Below are 16,964 nucleotides of genomic sequence, written 5' to 3' on the forward strand. Positions count from 1 at the left end.
TTTCTCCTGTAGGAGACTCAAAGGGGCTGACAATCTCCTTGCCCTTCCCCCCTCACAACAAACATCCTGTGAGGTAGGTGGGGCTGAGAGAGCTCCGAGAAGCTGTGACTAGCCCAATGTCACCCAGCTGGCGTGTGTGGGAGTGCACAGGCTAATCTGAATTCCCCAGATAAGCTACCACAGCTCAGGCGGCAGAGCGGAGAATCAAACCCAGTTCCTCCAGATTAGATACATGAGCTCTTTTCCTTCCAATTCATATTCCCAGCCTGACCTTTCTGCTCCTCCCATAAATGTGCAAAGGCAAGATCTCCAAAAGGGTGAAAACACACAACACCCACTCCAGAACACACACCCTCCCCACCCACCCTGCACAACACATTCTGGTGCAGAGAAAAAGAGATGGACGCAGGCAGGCTATTTCTGTAGAACTCCTTTAATTGCTGTTAATGGCCAGTCTGTAAAAGGTTCAGGAGAAAGTCATTATTACAAAACTAACAGCTGTTAGAGTCACTTGTTTGCCCCCTGCTAGAAAACTGCCCAGGGAGATGTAGTATAATTTAAAAATAAGAAAATATTGCACAACCAAGGGGGAAAAGGGGAGCTTGGGGGAAGGGGAGAATCCTAAAGGAGAATGAAGAAATCAGAGCCCCAACACTTTCTCCCAGTCCCAAAGGGGGCAACAGGTCCTTTCAAGGGAGTAGTCTTCCTGGAACTCAATTTGGCTCTAGGCTATGAAGTCCTGCCCTGTCCTCTCTTAAAAGCAGGCTGAGCAAGAGCCCAAGAACTTCTGCCCAAGTTTGAAACTCAGCTGCATGACGTAAGACACAGATGTAAAGCTTGATACAGTCTGGTTTCCATGTACTTGCAGCCTAAACACCAAGACATTCTTTAGCCTGCAACAGTAGCAGGTTCAGGGGTTCTCCAGTCTTCAAGAGACTGGAAAAACAGAACACAGCAGCCTTTGTGACCTGTCCGAACAAGTTGTGAAGCTTTGATGGGCCCTAAAGACACAGCCAAAAAGCAGCTTCCTTGGCAACATTTTGTCTATTCTTCTTTAAGTGCTGTACCAGCTCTGCAAAGGAGCAGGGGAAATGCACAGGCAACACATATCACATTCCCTATCCAAACTGCTGCTATGAAACAAGACTGAAGATGTGTTTGGATTATGCACAAACCCTGTGCTGTGCTTACAGCGGCCAGCGAGCTTCAAAAGCAAGCCTCTCCCTCTTCCCTGAACCTTTTAACTCTGACCCTTGCATTCAGTTTTTTTCCCCAACAGCTTTGTTTTTACGGACCAGGACAAACAAGATCCTGTGAATGAGCCCCCACTTGATCAGAAGCCTCAGTGTGCCCGTAGCAGCTACACATTCTGACAGCTGCTACAGCCACTCACAAAGAACCTCGTCACAGTGTTTTTTTGGTGCCGCCGCTTGCTCACTTGAGTCCATCAGCAATCCCTGGCCAACAGAAAAGGAGGAAAGCCACAGTAGCTTTCTTCTTACGACAGCAGAGAGAAGGAGGGAGCCAGAGATTGCTGAAGGGAGGCTAAGCAGGTGAGTGAATGAGCAGCCAAGGATGGATGCAGCTGCTGTTGGACTGGAGAGCAGTGACACCCATCCAGAGGCTTCTGACTTGAGAGTTGGTCAAAACCTGCAATGTGAACACAATGTGAGTCGGAAACAGGCCATTTTATTGCACAGGGGAAAGGCAGGTGGTGGAGTACAAAGGGACATTTACTGTGCAATCCAAAGGAGAGGGGTGAAGCTGCATTGGAAGCAGCAGAGGGGTTGCGCCAGCACCACCGGCGGTGCACAAAGTGGCACAGACATCAGCACAGAGGGACTTATTTTGGTGATGGGACAGCGCAGCGCCAAAAGCCAGAGGTTTCCCCGCTGGCATCACTTCTGCACCACAGGATGCTGCACGGGCATGGACAGGAGCGTTCCAGGGGCGTTTCAGACCAGGAACACTCCTCTTCAGTGACACAGAATCATGCCACCAGGGGTAGTGTAAGCCATATCCCTCTAGGGCTTTCCTGGGAGAGAAAGCAGTTTCTCCTTCTCCTGCGGCCGCTGCGTCCCCAATTGCCTCTTTGCAGGCAATGCTGCATCAATGTCCCCAGCTGCCGTTCTACGGCCCTTTGGATCAGGTTGCCTATTTACATTTTCTGTTGTTGCTACATGGAATTGGGAGATGATTTGTTCTCTCATGCTGCCCCATTCATTTCAGTAGTACTGGCTTAGGAGAATTTCCTAGCAGATTGTACCCTAAGGAGATAAAGTCTCCACTTTGGACCCATATTTTAAAAAGCGTCTCACCAGAACTGTTTTTCCATTGTTCTTTGACATATCTGCAACAGGCAGGAGGAGGAGGAGGGATACGCCCTCCTGTACAATACAACTTCCTCCCCACACAAAAAAAGAAGATGCCAACAGAAGGAATGCAGAGATAGAAGGAAGAGCTCCTTGGAGACGGTTCAGCCAGATGGGCATGGCTATTCTGATGGCTCTTGGGAAAGCTGAAGCAAAGCCCAGCACAGCAAGGGAGGTTTTCCAGATGGGCCTGAGATGAATGCCTGTGGACAGGGATCACTGGGTGCTGCTGAATGGCATCAGTAGAAGGGAAAGAAAGAGAAGCAAGAGGCTTTGGCAAACACCAACCCTTCAGAGCAGACCGTGCCACTGAAGCAAGGCTAGCAAGGCAACTGGCCAAGAGGAACCAAGCTAGTGATGTTCCATGAGGGCTCTTCAAAGGAAGGCACAACCCAAGGGGGACACCTCCTGTACAACTCTTAGTGATTTCATGGCACCTGTCGTAAGAGACGGTTCCCGTTAGGTTGAACGCCGGATTCCGCACAAACAGTTCTTTCAATGTTTAAAAAGTGCTTCAAGTCCTGCGGGGAAGAAGAAAGAAGGGGCTGGGAACGTGGCAGGGAAACTGAGGTAGGGAGATGTTCCAGTTCCTGGGAAAAAACTGAGCTCTCTACGAGGGGAAGCAGGCAAGGGGTCGAAAGGACACTCTGTGGCCATGCTACAGGTTCTCTCCCCTTACAACTGGCTTGCGGGTCACAACAGAAGAGGGATTTGCCCTCGATCCCCGCCCCCCAACAAAACCTTGCTGCATTTCTGTAAAGTCACACAAAAGGGAGCACAGCCAGCAAACGGGCAGCCTACGGAGCAAGGGAGAACAAGAGTTTCTCTTATCGGTGCAATCAAATTCAAGGACACTCTCCCGCACCCCACTGTCCAGCCATCCCCCGAAACTACCACCACTCAAGCCAAAAAGAAAAAAGAAAAAGAAAAGAAAAACTAAAAATCCACACTGCGGAAGTTCCAAGAGTACTTTTAGTCCAGAGGATCCACTGGAAAGTTGCGCCCACCGCCGCTTTCTACATAGACACATCCCAGAACAATGCTTTCCAGCACCCCCTCATGTGATATCAGCCACTTTCGGATCCAAATGTGACGTGGTCCAAGATCCCCCAACAGGGTTTTTTTTAGCAGAGGTGAGATGCATCCAGCCTGGAACACATTTACACAGGAAGAGAGACCAGTTGTTTTGTGATTTAATTCACATTGGATGGTGCAGAGGAGGGGGTGGGGCGGGGGACGAGCCCAGGATGCACAGCACGGGGAGCAACGGTGACTACTCCCAGTTTTCCCATTCTTCATCTTCCAGCTACAGACAGGACAGAGAAAGCACAGGGATATGGTGTTAGATAGGATGTCCAAACAAGGAGTCACAGGGCTTTATACTGTGGTGCAGTGGTAAAGAGCAGGTACACTCTAATCTGGATTCCCTGCTCTGCCACTTGAGCTCTGGAGGCTTACCTAGAGAACCAGAGTAGCTTGTGCCCTCCAACACAAGCCAGCTGGGTGATTTTGGGCTAGTCACAGTTCTTCGTAGCTCTCTCAGCCCCACACACCTCACAGGGTGTTTGTTGTAGGGGAGAAGGGAAAGGAGATTGTCAGCCCCTTTGAGTCTCCTTACAGGAGAGAAAGGGGGGATATAAATCCAAACTCCTCCTCTTCTATAAAATGCTGAAGTGGATTATAAGATGCCAAACTGATGAGTCAGTTAAAGGCAAATGTTCAGTGCCACTGATCCACATTTGATTATGGTGACTTTCATGAACCAAAGCTCACTTTGCCAGACTGGATCCAGGAAGCTTATACCCTGTAAAACCGTTTTGGTCTTTAAGGTGCTACTGGACCTAAATACAGAAGGAAGACAGCAGCCTTCTAATTAAAAAAAATTAATTGGCTAGTCATCTGCCTGTTAGCCAACTGCATTTAAAATCACCTTGTACATTATCAAAGACTCACTACTGGTATATTTTTGGAGATACTGAAAGCAGCACAACAAAACTTAACATACAGCACAGGGGAAAGTACCACTGAAGGTAAGAAAAAAGGCCAGATTTAAAATGTTACTTTCTGTTCCTCACTGCAGTAACACAGTGGAACCAGAACAGCTTCAGAACAGATGAACTCTTAATATACAGATTCTTCCTTTCAAACTTGGCCTCCCTGAAAAATCACTGTAAACTTATTAAACTGATCCAAAGCATGCACGACACACATTGGATCACCAGTGGATGGAGGACGGGAACCAAGAAGAAGAGTTTGGATTTATACTCTGCTTTTTTCGACCATGTAGATTCTCAAAGCAGCTTATAAACCCCTTTCTTCCTCTCCCCATAACAGACACCTTGTGAGATAAATGGGGCTGATAAAGTTCTGAGAGAACTGTGACTAGCCCAAGGCCATCCAGCAGACCTCATGTGTAGCAGCGGGGAATCAAACCTGGTTCTCCAGAGTCCACCACTCTGAACTGCTACACCATGCTGGCTGACACTGCCAATCAACAATAACACCTACATTTCAATGCACCTACACCATCCCCCCCCCACACCTGTCCCATCTTTTATTTGCAAAAGAGGGACACTCTTCTGTCTCAAGTGCTTTACAGCCTCCCTTTCCACCAGAAGCGGCTGCTGCCGACACAGCCCAGAGGAGGAGGAGGAGGAATACTTGATTGATAAATGCCAAACGTCATTTTTATACCCAACGTGGCTTTTTCCCTGGACTTGTAAATCTGGCTGAGGCAGAGAGGAACACAGGAAGGGTGTGCCTAGAAACTGAGCCGATGGATTTGACTGTTCTAAGAGGCACGTTCAGCAGAAACAGCAAAATAATAATAATAATGCACATTTCAGACAGAAACCAGTGTTCTTGCCAGTAAGAGTGAGAGAAGCACATCCACAACCAAAAAACCTTTCAGGGACTTCTCTCACATGCCTCCTTCAGAAAGAAAGTCACCTCCACTACCAGGAGCTTTTGGAGGGCCTCCTCTAGACAGGCTAGGCCAAGGGTCTGCAAACTATGGCTCTCCAGATGTTCATGGACCACAATTCTCATCAGCCCCACCACTTGGCCATGCTGGCAGGGGTTGATGGGAATTTTAGTCCATGAATATCTGGGCTAGGTCATAAGGCACTGTGGTCCACTGCAAACACGTACCTCCTCGGAGACATCCACCTTGGAGAGTGCCAGCTGCACCTCTTCCTCTGTCATGTCCAAGTCAAAGTCCTTTTCCCAGTCCTCGCTGATATCCGTGCTGGAGCCTGAAACAAAAGCAGGGGCGGCCTTAGTGATTCTGGGGCCTGGAACAAAATCCCAGGATGGGGACCCAGGAGGTCACCCACCCAGGAGCACCCCAAGGAGTGGTCCTCACCCAGAGAAAGGCAGGCAACACCACCACGCTTGCAATCCAGCAAATGCCTGAGCCCTGGACTGCAAGCTGGTAGATGCACAGGTGGGCACAAGTAGCTGTGGCTGGGTACAGGTTGTTGCCTCAGTCGCCACTGATTCAAGCAAGTGTGATCACCTGCTACCATAAGAGGGTGGCCGGCCACAAACAGCTGCTGCAACCCCAGCTCCATAGCAGCCTGTTCTTCCTTTTCCCCCGCTGTGAGGAGGGGCAGGCCTAGGACCCTTTTCAGAGCCTTTTTTGTTGCTAGTTTGCTTATGACCTTCAAGTCAGGCATCAGGCTCTCGGAAGCTGCCTGATAGCGGATTGCCCTGGCTGCTACCAACTAAAATGGTAAAAGGTCTAGAATCCATGCCCTATGAGGAGAGACTTAGGGAGCTGGGTACGTTCAGTTTGGTGAAGAGAAGGTTATGAGGTGATAGGAGTAATGGGTTCAAGGTGAAGGAAAAGAGATTCCACCTAAACATCAGGAAAAATATCCTGACGGAAAGGGTTGTTCAACAGTGGAATGTGCTACCTCAGAGTGTGGTGGAGTCTCCTTCGGAGGTTTTTAAAGAGAGGCTGGATGGCCACCTGTTCGGAGTGCTTTGATTGTGTGTTCCTACATTGCAGGGAGTTGGACTTGATAACCCTTGTGGTCTCTTCCATGATTCTATGATACCCTAAACTCCATGGCCCCTGTTACAACTCCAAAGGGCAGAGAGGTAAGTGATGGCGGTACTATGGCAGATGGGCAGTCAGGGGCACTCCAGTGCAGCCCCTCCCCTAACATAGGCCCTGCGGTACTTTCACAGCCCCTGAAAACGAGAGCTGCTCTAGAGGGACTCTCCCGGTCCACCTTCCACTATGCAACACAAAGACCCGTCGCAATACACAACACACAATATTCTCTACTGTCAGAGCTGCATGGATTTTAACACATTTACAACTGCACTGCATAAACATGGAATGTGCATATTCCAGAGTCACGGAGGATGAGCAAACGTTTGTAAACAGACAATATTGCAAAACCCACCCCTACAAAGACAGAAATGCACTCCAGCAGTGTCTGCACTATTTCTGAATCCCACCTTTCTTCCCGTTATTGGAGGGCGTGGATTTCCCGCTGTCCGAGTTGAGCTCGAAGACTCGCAGGTCTGTGGGCCCATCTTCCCGGGCAGTTTCTATCCTGTTTGCCGGCTTGCTCTCAGGCTGCTCCTTGGGTTTCCCTGGAGAAGGCTTCGCATCCTGCAGGGCTGGAGGGGGTTGCACGGGTTCCTCGGGCTTTGGTGATGAGGCTGGTTCTTCTGCACTCGCCTCCTGAAGCCTCTGAGAGAGGTCTCCTGCCCCAGAGAGCTGGGCTCCAGTCTGTAAAGGGGCGGCAGGCACGGCCAAGGGGTTTGGGATCTGAGTCACCAAGGAGACGCTCTCGCTGCTTTCTGACGGGGTTGCCGCTGTTGGGATGCTCAGCATAGCCCAGCTTTCCACGGATGCCTCCAGGGTCGGAGTGACGCATTCTGTGGAGATGGGGGAAGATGGCTTCATCTCTTGGGAAGACTGCAAGCTGACATGGGATTGGGGAGCCGGTGATGACCCAAGAAATTCCTCTGTGGCAAGAAGGGGAGGGGGAGAAGAGCAGCCAAAGGGTTTGACTGACAGCACTATCAGGCAGTACACAGTCCATGTAGAAAGCACAGTGGAATGATTAGAAGGGGAAAGCCCTCTTTCTTTCAATCCCCCCCCCCCCCCATCTGAGACAAATGAAAACAGAAGGATGTGCGCTGGACCTAAATCCGAACACAGCAATTGCTGCTCAAGAGATTACCTGGAAAGGTGATTAGTTTTCCCTCTCATCAGCATGATTATATCAAGTCAGGCCTATTATGTATGTCATTTATGAGGTCACAGGGCAAGACAAGCTCCAACATAGTCACTACTAATATATTTTGGTCTCCTGCATCCATAACAAGTATTTATACAGTGCTACAATAGAAGAAGAAAAAGAAGAAGAGTGTGGATTTATACCCCACCTTTCTCTCCTGTAAGGAGACTCACGGTGGCTTACAAGCTCCTTTCCTCTCCCCACAACAGACACCTTGTGAGGTAGGTGGGGTTGAGAGAATTCCGAAGAACTGTGACTAGCCTAAGTTAACCCAGCAGGAATGTAGGAGTGCAGAAACACATCTGGTTCACCAGATAAGCCTCTGCCATTCAGGTGGAGGAGTGGGGAATCAACCCGGTTCTCCAGATTAAAATCTACCTGTTCTTAACCACTAAACCACACTGGCTCTTTCCTACAATACACGTACTTGAGAAAGCCCATGAAGAAAAGGACAAGGCAACATACTCCAGTATGCCTGGCAGCCTTAGGAACAGCACAATGCTTGCACAGGGTCTCAACTAACTACTGGCCCTGATAACCCATACCATTTTAGTTGGCCAGCAGCCATGCAGTCTTCCATCTCATGGCAATCAGGAACACCCCAGCCAGATGATGCTGTAACAGCTGGTTCCTTCATATTCAACCTTAGCAGATGCAATGAAAGATTTACGCCCAAGTCCAGCCACAGGCTGAGTACTTTCGCACATACCAAACCTAAATTATGACAAATCATTTAGCCCTACTTTCTTACTGAGAATCAATAGTGACCGCAAATTTTTAACACAAAGCAATAAAGACAGTTTGAAACAAAGCTAGTGCCATTATGCAGCTGGGAAACAATTGCAGCTCACTTACCCTCTTCCTCCTCCCAGCCTGGCTCCTCAAAGTGAACGCTCTGCTCAGCCCGCTGCTTCAGGGCCTCCCTTCGGACTTCCTCCTGGGTGAAAAAAAAATCCTTTGGCTGTCAGAAACTGCTCTAATAGGTCCCCTGCTGACTAGTAAGACAACACATAGCTTCTTAGTGTCACAAGGCTTTATGGTATCTTTGGCCATGCAAGAATGTCTGTTATGGAACAGTACTCAGTGTGAGGACATTTTGGAATGGTGATCCATGAACACAGGCAAGGAGGGGAAGCCAAATCGGAGCTGCACTTCCAGGGATTGCTAAACTAGGCAAACCCAGAACACAGCAGAAGGCATGGAGAACCAAAGGCAGCAGCAATGCCCTGGAGAAAGTGGGGGAAGCTACATTCCTTCAAGAATGGAAATTTGTTTCGCTTTGGCTTTGAGAAGCCTCCTATCATAACAGGAGAGACAGCAAACAAACAGGCCATCTCCTGACTGCCAGGAAGGCACCGTGAGATCCACATGTCAAAAGAAATGAGCTCTATGGCTGTTTTCAAAGCCCCAAACACAAATACTCCCAGTGTCAGGTGAGAGGTTTGCTAGATCACCAAGTGGCATTTTGTTCACTGTGTTACCTGGCAGACTTTTGGGCCACCAGGAACTCTCTCTGTTTAAAAGGGTATTAAGACACGGTCAAGCAAAAACCCAGAATGCTGATCGCCCTTTAGACCTGAAGCCCTGCTTAGCCTCAGCTGCACTGGACATGCAGCCTTCTCTGTCACTGCCATGAGATCACCAACTTGGCAACACTGATTTTTCAGGCAGCTTCTGATGCTTTTGGATGTGCCCTCTCAAGCCTGTTGCAACCTATGCTGGGGGGTAATAAGAATTGTTGCGAGGCTTCCAGAAGCCCAGTCTCCAGAAGCGTAGCTGGACCAGAGTGCGCCTGGTGCACACTCTGTGTTTTTCAACACACACCCCGGCGCCCTGCCCCCCCCGCCCCTCCTTACCTTAGTGCAGGCTGGAGAAGCAGCCTGTTCCCTTCAGGCTGAAAATGGCCTTGTGAGAACTACACTTCTCATGAGACCCTGGGGCTCGCAAGGTCTCCTATGAAGTGTAGTTCCCACCTGGCCTTTTTCAGTCTGAAGGGAACAGGCTGCTTCCCCAGTCTGCACTGTTTGACAAAGGCAAGTGTGTGGGGAAGGTGCCACCGGGGGGGGGGGGGGGCGCACGTACTGCGGGGGCGATTTTCCGCCTCAGTTGCGTGCCTGGTGCAATGCGCACACACAACACCACCACCCCCGGTCCCCTGGTAGCTCTGCCTCTGCCAGTCTCTTCAGGGACTCCACTCCATAAGCCTGCAAACTCTGCGGGATGCATACACTTTGTATCTGAAACCACTCAGACCAGATTTGGTATCTACTCACAAGAAAGTTGTGTAAGGCAGGGTGTACGTGAAAGGAAGAAAGATGCAGACAATTACAGTCCTTCCCAGCACGCAGGGTCTCTCTCTCTCAACACATGGTGAAGAACTGTTCCTTCAAATAACCTTTTGTGCCACATGTAATGATAGCCTACATCAGAGCACATCCACATGCACACCAGCTTTTGCCCCAGGGGAGCTCTGCAGTCTTACCTGCTCCAACTGATGGACTTTATAGAAGTAGCGCTGCCAGAACTCTGAGTGGGACACAGCTACCGGGACCTGGGATCATTGGATAGAAACAGAGGAACAATTACAAAGTGAGGACTTAATTGATACAGCTTGCCTTAAACTCAGTCATGCATGGAAGATCTCCTGCACCATCTCAAGCTAACTGTAACCACAGAAGTCTAGGCTTAAAGAACAAACCTGTGCTGGGCCACCTTACCATTTTGGTGTAGAGCGAGCGGATGGATGGGCTGCTCCCCAAGAGTTCTGAGATCTCCTTTTTCTTCTCTTCTAGGTTGAAGCATGACAGCCAGGCCTCAAAGAGTTCAGAAGGTCCTGCAATGATGGAACCAAGATGGTCAAACCAGAGATGCAAGTAACTGATGCACACTCAAAAGAGCAAAGGTGTAGGAGGAGACACTCTATGACACAACTGTAGGCATCTACCTAAGAGTCCAAAATGCCCTGCATCATAGTCTATTACTCCACCCAAAAGAACCAGAAGCACCAGGAAACTGCATTCTTTCTATCACAGAAACAGTAGCGTGATTCCAGCCAGAGAAGCAGTGGCAGGAGGGAGCTGGTTTCCCTGCTCCAATAGCTAGTTATTATTATTATTATTATTTATTGGGTTTATAGACCAGTTGTTCTTGGCAAACAAGAGTGCTCCAGCCTACATCATCGGCCAGTAAGTCATAGGCCACAGGACAGTTGTGCCATCTCTCTCCAAACAGGGGCAGAAGCCCAACTGGATATAAATGCAGTGGGTCAAATAGATCACTCTCTTCCATTCCCCTCACTCTCCTTTCCTCATGTATTTTGCTTTTAATTGCAAGCAAGGCTGGTGTCTCCACTCATGGGCGCTGCTCTGACAGACAATCACCTGGAAAAGCAGGATAAAAATGTGGCCAGTAGCAGTGCTTTTTGACTGACAATGGGGAGAAAGGATATGTGCACTTACTGTCTGTGTCATGGAAGTTTGTTCCCAGTGAGGATGAAAGTTGGCCTCTTTATCCCGCACATTTCTCCCCAGCTGGGACCCAAAGCAACTTACATCATTCTCCCCTTCCATTTATCCTTGCAACAACCCTGTGGAGTGGATAAGGCTCAGTGTGTGCAACTGGCCCATGGTCACTCAGCAAGCTTCCATGGCGAAGTAAAGGTTTAATCCTGGGTCTCCCAGATCCTGGTCTGGCACTTTGCTGTCTCAGCAAATAAAACAAAGTCTGTCTGCTTTGACTGGATGACCAGTCCTTTGGAAAAGCCTTGCTGGTCCAGAATGATGTCCCTTCACTTGACGGTTGCCATCATTCAATTTTAAACCCCAAGGAGGAAACTGTGGACCCCAGAAAAGCAGGGAGCTGTATCAGTGAAGCTGTTCTGCTGCCTGCCTCTTCCCTCTAGATTTTGGTAAATATGGAAAGTCTACAGACCAGAGTTTGCATGGGCAGTTACAGACTAACCACACATACACGTGCTATGCTCACTGGCATGGCATGCAAAATGGCAAAGCGGGGACGAGCACAACTTTATGTGGACTTCCACCTGCCTACTCAGACAGCCCAAGAAGCAGGCAGGGGGAGTTCATGTTTTTGGGCATAGCCTGTTCTTCTCAACGCCTTTGTAAATGGTTGCAAAACATACAATTCCCTCTATTCCTCTGCCCTCCTGCCACCAACTGAGCCACACAGAGAAAACCCAGATAGCCAGGCCTGTCCTGCATGATCTGGGGCAGCTGCCTACACTGCCCCTTCTGGCCTAAAAAGGGAGACATTCACGTACAGCCATCCACAATTGAAAAACGGAGCAAGAGCTCATCCTGGTTGCCTGTGACAGCCTCAGACAGCTCAGACAGGAAGGAAGGATAGCTTTGTAACACTTTTCCCAGTTGGACAAACAGCCCTAGAGTAGTGTGGGGAGGGAAGAAGATATGGGTGGTGCAAACCTGGCTCTCACTAGAGACAACTGCTCTAGAATCCTCATTTATGTGAAAATTTCTTGCCCAGGCACTAGGCACACTTCATGGCCAAGCAGGAATTTGAGCCTGGGACCTCCCAACAGAACTCCATGTCCCACCCGCTACGCCAATCATTCAGTTACAGTCATGGACCAGCAGCCTTGTTTCCCACATACTTTGACTTCACTATACAGTTCTCTTAGGCTAAGAAGCTTCCTTTCTCTTTATTTCAGAATTCTTGTCAGTCCATCCTAGGCTTGGGTATATGAAGGCAAATGGCATGCCCTTTGCTGCTATTCAGTGGGTGCCTGGCCTGTTTTCCAGACAGCTCTCACACCATGCATCTCCCTTGCTCCAATTTTCTCACATCAGACGAGCCCCCGATTTACCATCTGGTTCGTTGCAATAGGTGGCTGGATCAGACTGAAGACTGTACAGCCGGGCCTGGAAGAGAACAGACAGGGAGATTAGTATAAACTAAAGAGACCACTGTTCTGTGTACATAAATTCCCATAGTGCAGGCAAAAGCAGATGGGGGTGGGGGTTGAAGCAGTACCTTGGCACTGTCATACAACTCAGTGGTCCCAGAGGGGGTTGCCATCAGAGTTATGACATCACAGTCGATAGTCTTGTCTGGCGAAGGGGCAAAAGTGTCCGAGATTACGCCCAGGAAGTTGGAGAGACCTTTCCTCACTTTCTCTGTTGTGCCTGAAGAGCCCTCCGTCTTCTCAAAGACAAAAGAAGGGACAGGGATGGGGATTAAAGCAGAGGAACCAAAGATAGTGCTAACTTTCCAAGGCCATCATGTTTGGGCCTTGATGTACCACAGTAATACAGAGAACAGTCAAGCATCGAGGTGAGGGGATCTCAGTCATACAATAATCATTCCCAGCACCTCCCAACCTCTCCCCCTCCCACCCTTGCTCTGTCGCTCTCAGGGCCCACTCACAGCCAGCTTCTCTTTGACCACGCTGGCAGTGGCTGCAATGGTGCAGGCAGTGTCATGCTGGACCACCTGGCCAAACTCAGTCAAGTCCCGTTTCATGAACTCCAAGGCCTCTGTGGACTGCAGAAGAAACAGAGAGCAGGACAGACTCAGTGTAGTGCTGAGCACACCCACAGTGACTGCAAAAGTCATTTAAAATGGAAGCCAGAAACCTCTTAGTAAGGCAAGGGAGTGATCTTCAACAGAACAAACACTGCTAAGTCTAGAAGCACTATCCCTTTTGACAATTTCACTGCAGCTTTAGGCTCTTCAGATCATCTGATCTTTCGTCTTGGGAAGAGGTGGGCGAAAGACTCAGCAGCCCTAACTGGCTGCCCCAGGACAGTCCCAAGAGTGTGAGAGACACAGAATGTCCTTCTCTGCCCAGGAAGAAAAACTAGGCAAATTCCTTGACTCCAGCAAGGATACTTTATTCCTCTCTTCAATCTTTCCCTATAATGTTAAGTAGCATGAGCTGAGCAGCTGGCCAGGAACAGAATGGGAGGAGTGATAAAATCTTGCAATCCGTTACAGGTAGGTGACCCATCAGCCTTTAGATTGTGAAGACTCACCAGAAAGCACCCACAGCCTGCTAAAGCAGCTCACTATTGTCTACATAATCACCTGGCATAACAAGCTGTTATTATTCCCATTTTAATAGCTAAGGAAGTGAGACATAGAAATAAGTGACTTGCCCAAGGCCATTCCGCAATTTGTAACCAAGCAGGAATCAGAAGTTGCATCTCAGTACTCCAAGTCAAACCACCTTGGCTCGAAAGCCACATTGAAGGCCAAGCTACATGTTATATTTAACACGTGATTGCCACAGGGACTTGAAGCCAAATGCATCTGTGCGTTCCCCATGGCAACAAATTTAGAAGCACTGCAGGGGGCCGATTTGTGTTGGGATTACAGCACAGGTAGATGAGGAACTCTACCTTGAAACAATCCTGGGGGGAGTTATTTGCTGTGTCAAGGGATGTATGTGTACTGAACACAGGTTGAACAACACTTCTCTGTGGGGCCTTTCAGGTTAGGAAAATAGTGTGAGAGAGTATCTTGCTCTCCTCACACTGTAGATCAGAACTGGGCCCCTACCAGCACCCTGAAGTGAGTTTCAAGTCCCTGTAGTAACCACGTATTAAACACATAATATGACCTTGAGGCTTAAGTGTGATGTTGGCTGAGGCAAACGCTGCCTCTAACCAGGCAGTTTATTTAAACTGGACTGCTCCCTGTGCATAGCAGTCATGCCTTCTTCTGACTGGAAGAAGGTAGAAGAGAGCATACACACACACAGGAATCTATGGGGGTGGGGTAAGGTGAGTCAGTCAGTAGCAAACCAATTTCAGGAGTGTGCATATCTTTACTCTCCTGCAAGCCTACAAATGTTGACGCTCACACAAAGTAGCCGACTGACCAACCTAATTCCCAAACAGGAAAACAGAGGCTCAAAAGGATTATTTACAACCTCAATTTGAAGAAATAAGTGAAGCAAGTGAAAGCATACACCCCCAACTTGAGAAGCACTTAATGAAACATTCCCACTTTGGAAGCTGCTCAGTCATGCCTCACAAAAGACCATACAATTTGACAGGTACAGGCTACATCTTTCTGACAACATTCACATTCATCCATACCCCCGTTTGACAAAAAAACAGATTGTACCTACCTTCTCTTTGACAGTCTGAATGCTTTGCTGTAACCAGCTCCTCCACCAGCCTCCATCTTCCCTGTTACAGGACAAACACATGAAGCTGAAAGTGGGAATTTTACAACATAAACTCATGCCAAGGAATGCTTTGTGAACACCAGTTTATTCTCAACAACCCTATAACCATCAACTCTGCTTCAGAACAAAATTTCTTTTTAACACAACATCCTTTTCTGAAAGCTAGACGAATACTTCACATTCCCAGGCATTAGGTTCACATGTTTCAGAAGAGTCCATGAGACATTGTTATGTGTAATTACACCAAATGGCTAACTGGGGCCCTCCTTTCCCTGAGGATATTTTTGTGGTTGCTTCTCTTTCAGCAACATTTTCCAAGATCGCCATTTAGATGGAAACTTTTTTTTAAAGTAACTTAAAATTCTAGGGCCTAATTTTAGTCTAAGTGATTATTACATTCTGTTAGTAGCGAATGGGTCAAAACTGAGCACTAGTCATGAATAGACTGTGGATAATCACCAGAAGTGACCTGTGTGTCAAAATAAGAGAAGCAGTGACTTGTATAAAGGATATTACTGGGGCTGAAGCCATAAATTAAAGCTACAAACAAAGCTACTGCATATTTACAACTACTCCCTTAAAAAAAGATGCCTGAACGACAGAACAGATTACTACAAGTGCTCATGGCCCACAAGAACACATGAAATTGCCTTGTACTGAACCAGAGTTTTGGTCCATCAAGATAAATATTGTCAAGGCAGATTGGCAGCCACTTTCCAGGGTTTCAGGCAGAAGTCTTTCACATCATCTCCTACCAAACTCTTAACTGAAGGTACCAATCCCTGACTCTGGGAGTTGAACACCAAGTGGATGGTCTACCACTGAGCCATGGCCTCTCCTCTCCCAAACAATTCAAATTAGAGGCAATGATGCTCTATATTTAAATCATATAATTTTAACCTGGGTGAGAGAAAAAGAATGCAGTTCTGTTGAATTATTCTTTCCTCTCAAAAGGCATTTCTAAAGAATCCTTCTGAATTCTTCATGCTTGATTGAAAAATATAATTTTGCACCCAAACAAATGATTGTCACTGAACCGTGGAACACCTGTCAATGTACAAAACTGCTTCATAGGCTAACAGAAAAGCACCTCAAGGAAGCTCGGTTTAGCAATCAAGCTCTTTGGGAAGCCTGTTTATCCCCCTCTCCCTATACCTCTGCCAACTGCAAATAACGCAAAACACAGCAGTGCTTACTCACCCATCCACTGACAACGAACTTGAACCCAAGGCCCCTTCCCTTCTTTCCATCCCCCAGCCCATCTCTCACTTCTTACGTCCAACCCAAGCATTCAGAGCCCGCCCAACGTACAGTGTACCCCCCAAAGACCCGCCCCAGAGGCAAGATCTCCCCCTCATCTTTCCCCTACGGTCGAAGCTTCACAGAGGGAGCGGAGGAAACCAACTATGCTGCCTTCGAGGAGAAGCCCAGAGTCCCTCTGTACATGCTCAGGGGCACTCAATTCCGCCGGGATGCTTCGGGCAGCCTCTCTTCCTCTCCGCCCCACCCACTTCTCCCCCGATCCCCCCCAAGTAGTGGCACCGCCCCCAGCGCTCCGTCTGTTTCTTACCCTTCCGCCATCTTGGTCTCCTGACGTCACCACTATTTACTGACCTTTGACCTGCCACAAGACGCCCCGCCCCTTAAGGCCGTAACCGCTGTTTCCGGCATTTCCCGCACTTGTATCAAGAGGTTCCGGGCTCAGTGTAATCGTCAATCTACTTCCGGTTCTCTATCGAACCTGCAAACCAACTTTATTTCTATCGTGCCCTACTAGAGATCCAGCAGCTGCCCCGAATTTATAACGCTCTGTGCCTTTTTCGTTTGGGTATTATGTTTTTGCTTTGTACTCTTAGATTATTGCAATTTAACAAAACGCGGAAATAATGACTGAATAACATTTCATCTTGGGCCTCTATAGATAGAGATCGACGGGAGCTGCGTAGGTCCAAATGCAGTAAATGCCTTTTATTAAAACCAGATAAAAGCGCTTTACTGCAAGGCTTTTTTTGGCTTTTGATTTTGCTTTGCATCTATTTGCAGCCTCGGTCTGGTTTGGATTACAGATACGTGCTTTGAGTTAGCGAAGAGAGCTAGAGGAAAAAAATCTGCTAGGGGAAAATAACCTAGGCGAGATCGGATTTATACACAGCTAGGGAA

General features: G+C 48.3%; 1 protein-coding gene across 6 annotated transcripts; it reads right to left on the reverse strand.

Moving 5' to 3' along the window:
* Nucleotides 1-415: 415 nt before the first annotated feature.
* BSDC1 (BSD domain containing 1) lies at nucleotides 416-16,413 on the reverse strand. Of its 6 annotated transcripts, none has more exons than XM_048500853.1 (11): nucleotides 16,375-16,413; nucleotides 14,745-14,805; nucleotides 13,037-13,153; nucleotides 12,644-12,811; nucleotides 12,477-12,531; nucleotides 10,351-10,466; nucleotides 10,116-10,184; nucleotides 8,489-8,570; nucleotides 6,843-7,358; nucleotides 5,523-5,626; nucleotides 416-3,678 (listed from the first exon to the last, which is right to left on the reverse strand). In XM_048500853.1, the coding sequence occupies exons 1-11, from the start codon at nucleotides 16,383-16,385 to the stop codon at nucleotides 3,646-3,648; spliced, it is 1,332 nt and encodes a 443-aa protein (XP_048356810.1). In that variant the 5' UTR covers nucleotides 16,386-16,413; the 3' UTR covers nucleotides 416-3,645. The 6 variants fall into 6 exon arrangements, with proteins under 6 accessions (XP_048356810.1, XP_048356809.1, XP_048356812.1 ...); XM_048500852.1 differs by having other exon boundaries at nucleotides 12,644-12,814; XM_048500855.1 differs by lacking the exon at nucleotides 16,375-16,413 and adding an exon at nucleotides 16,210-16,313 and having other exon boundaries at nucleotides 12,644-12,814.
* Nucleotides 16,414-16,964: the final 551 nt, after the last annotated feature.

This window comes from Sphaerodactylus townsendi, linkage group LG06, assembly GCF_021028975.2.
Source record: "Sphaerodactylus townsendi isolate TG3544 linkage group LG06, MPM_Stown_v2.3, whole genome shotgun sequence".
Taxonomy (NCBI): Eukaryota; Metazoa; Chordata; class Lepidosauria; order Squamata; family Sphaerodactylidae; genus Sphaerodactylus; species Sphaerodactylus townsendi.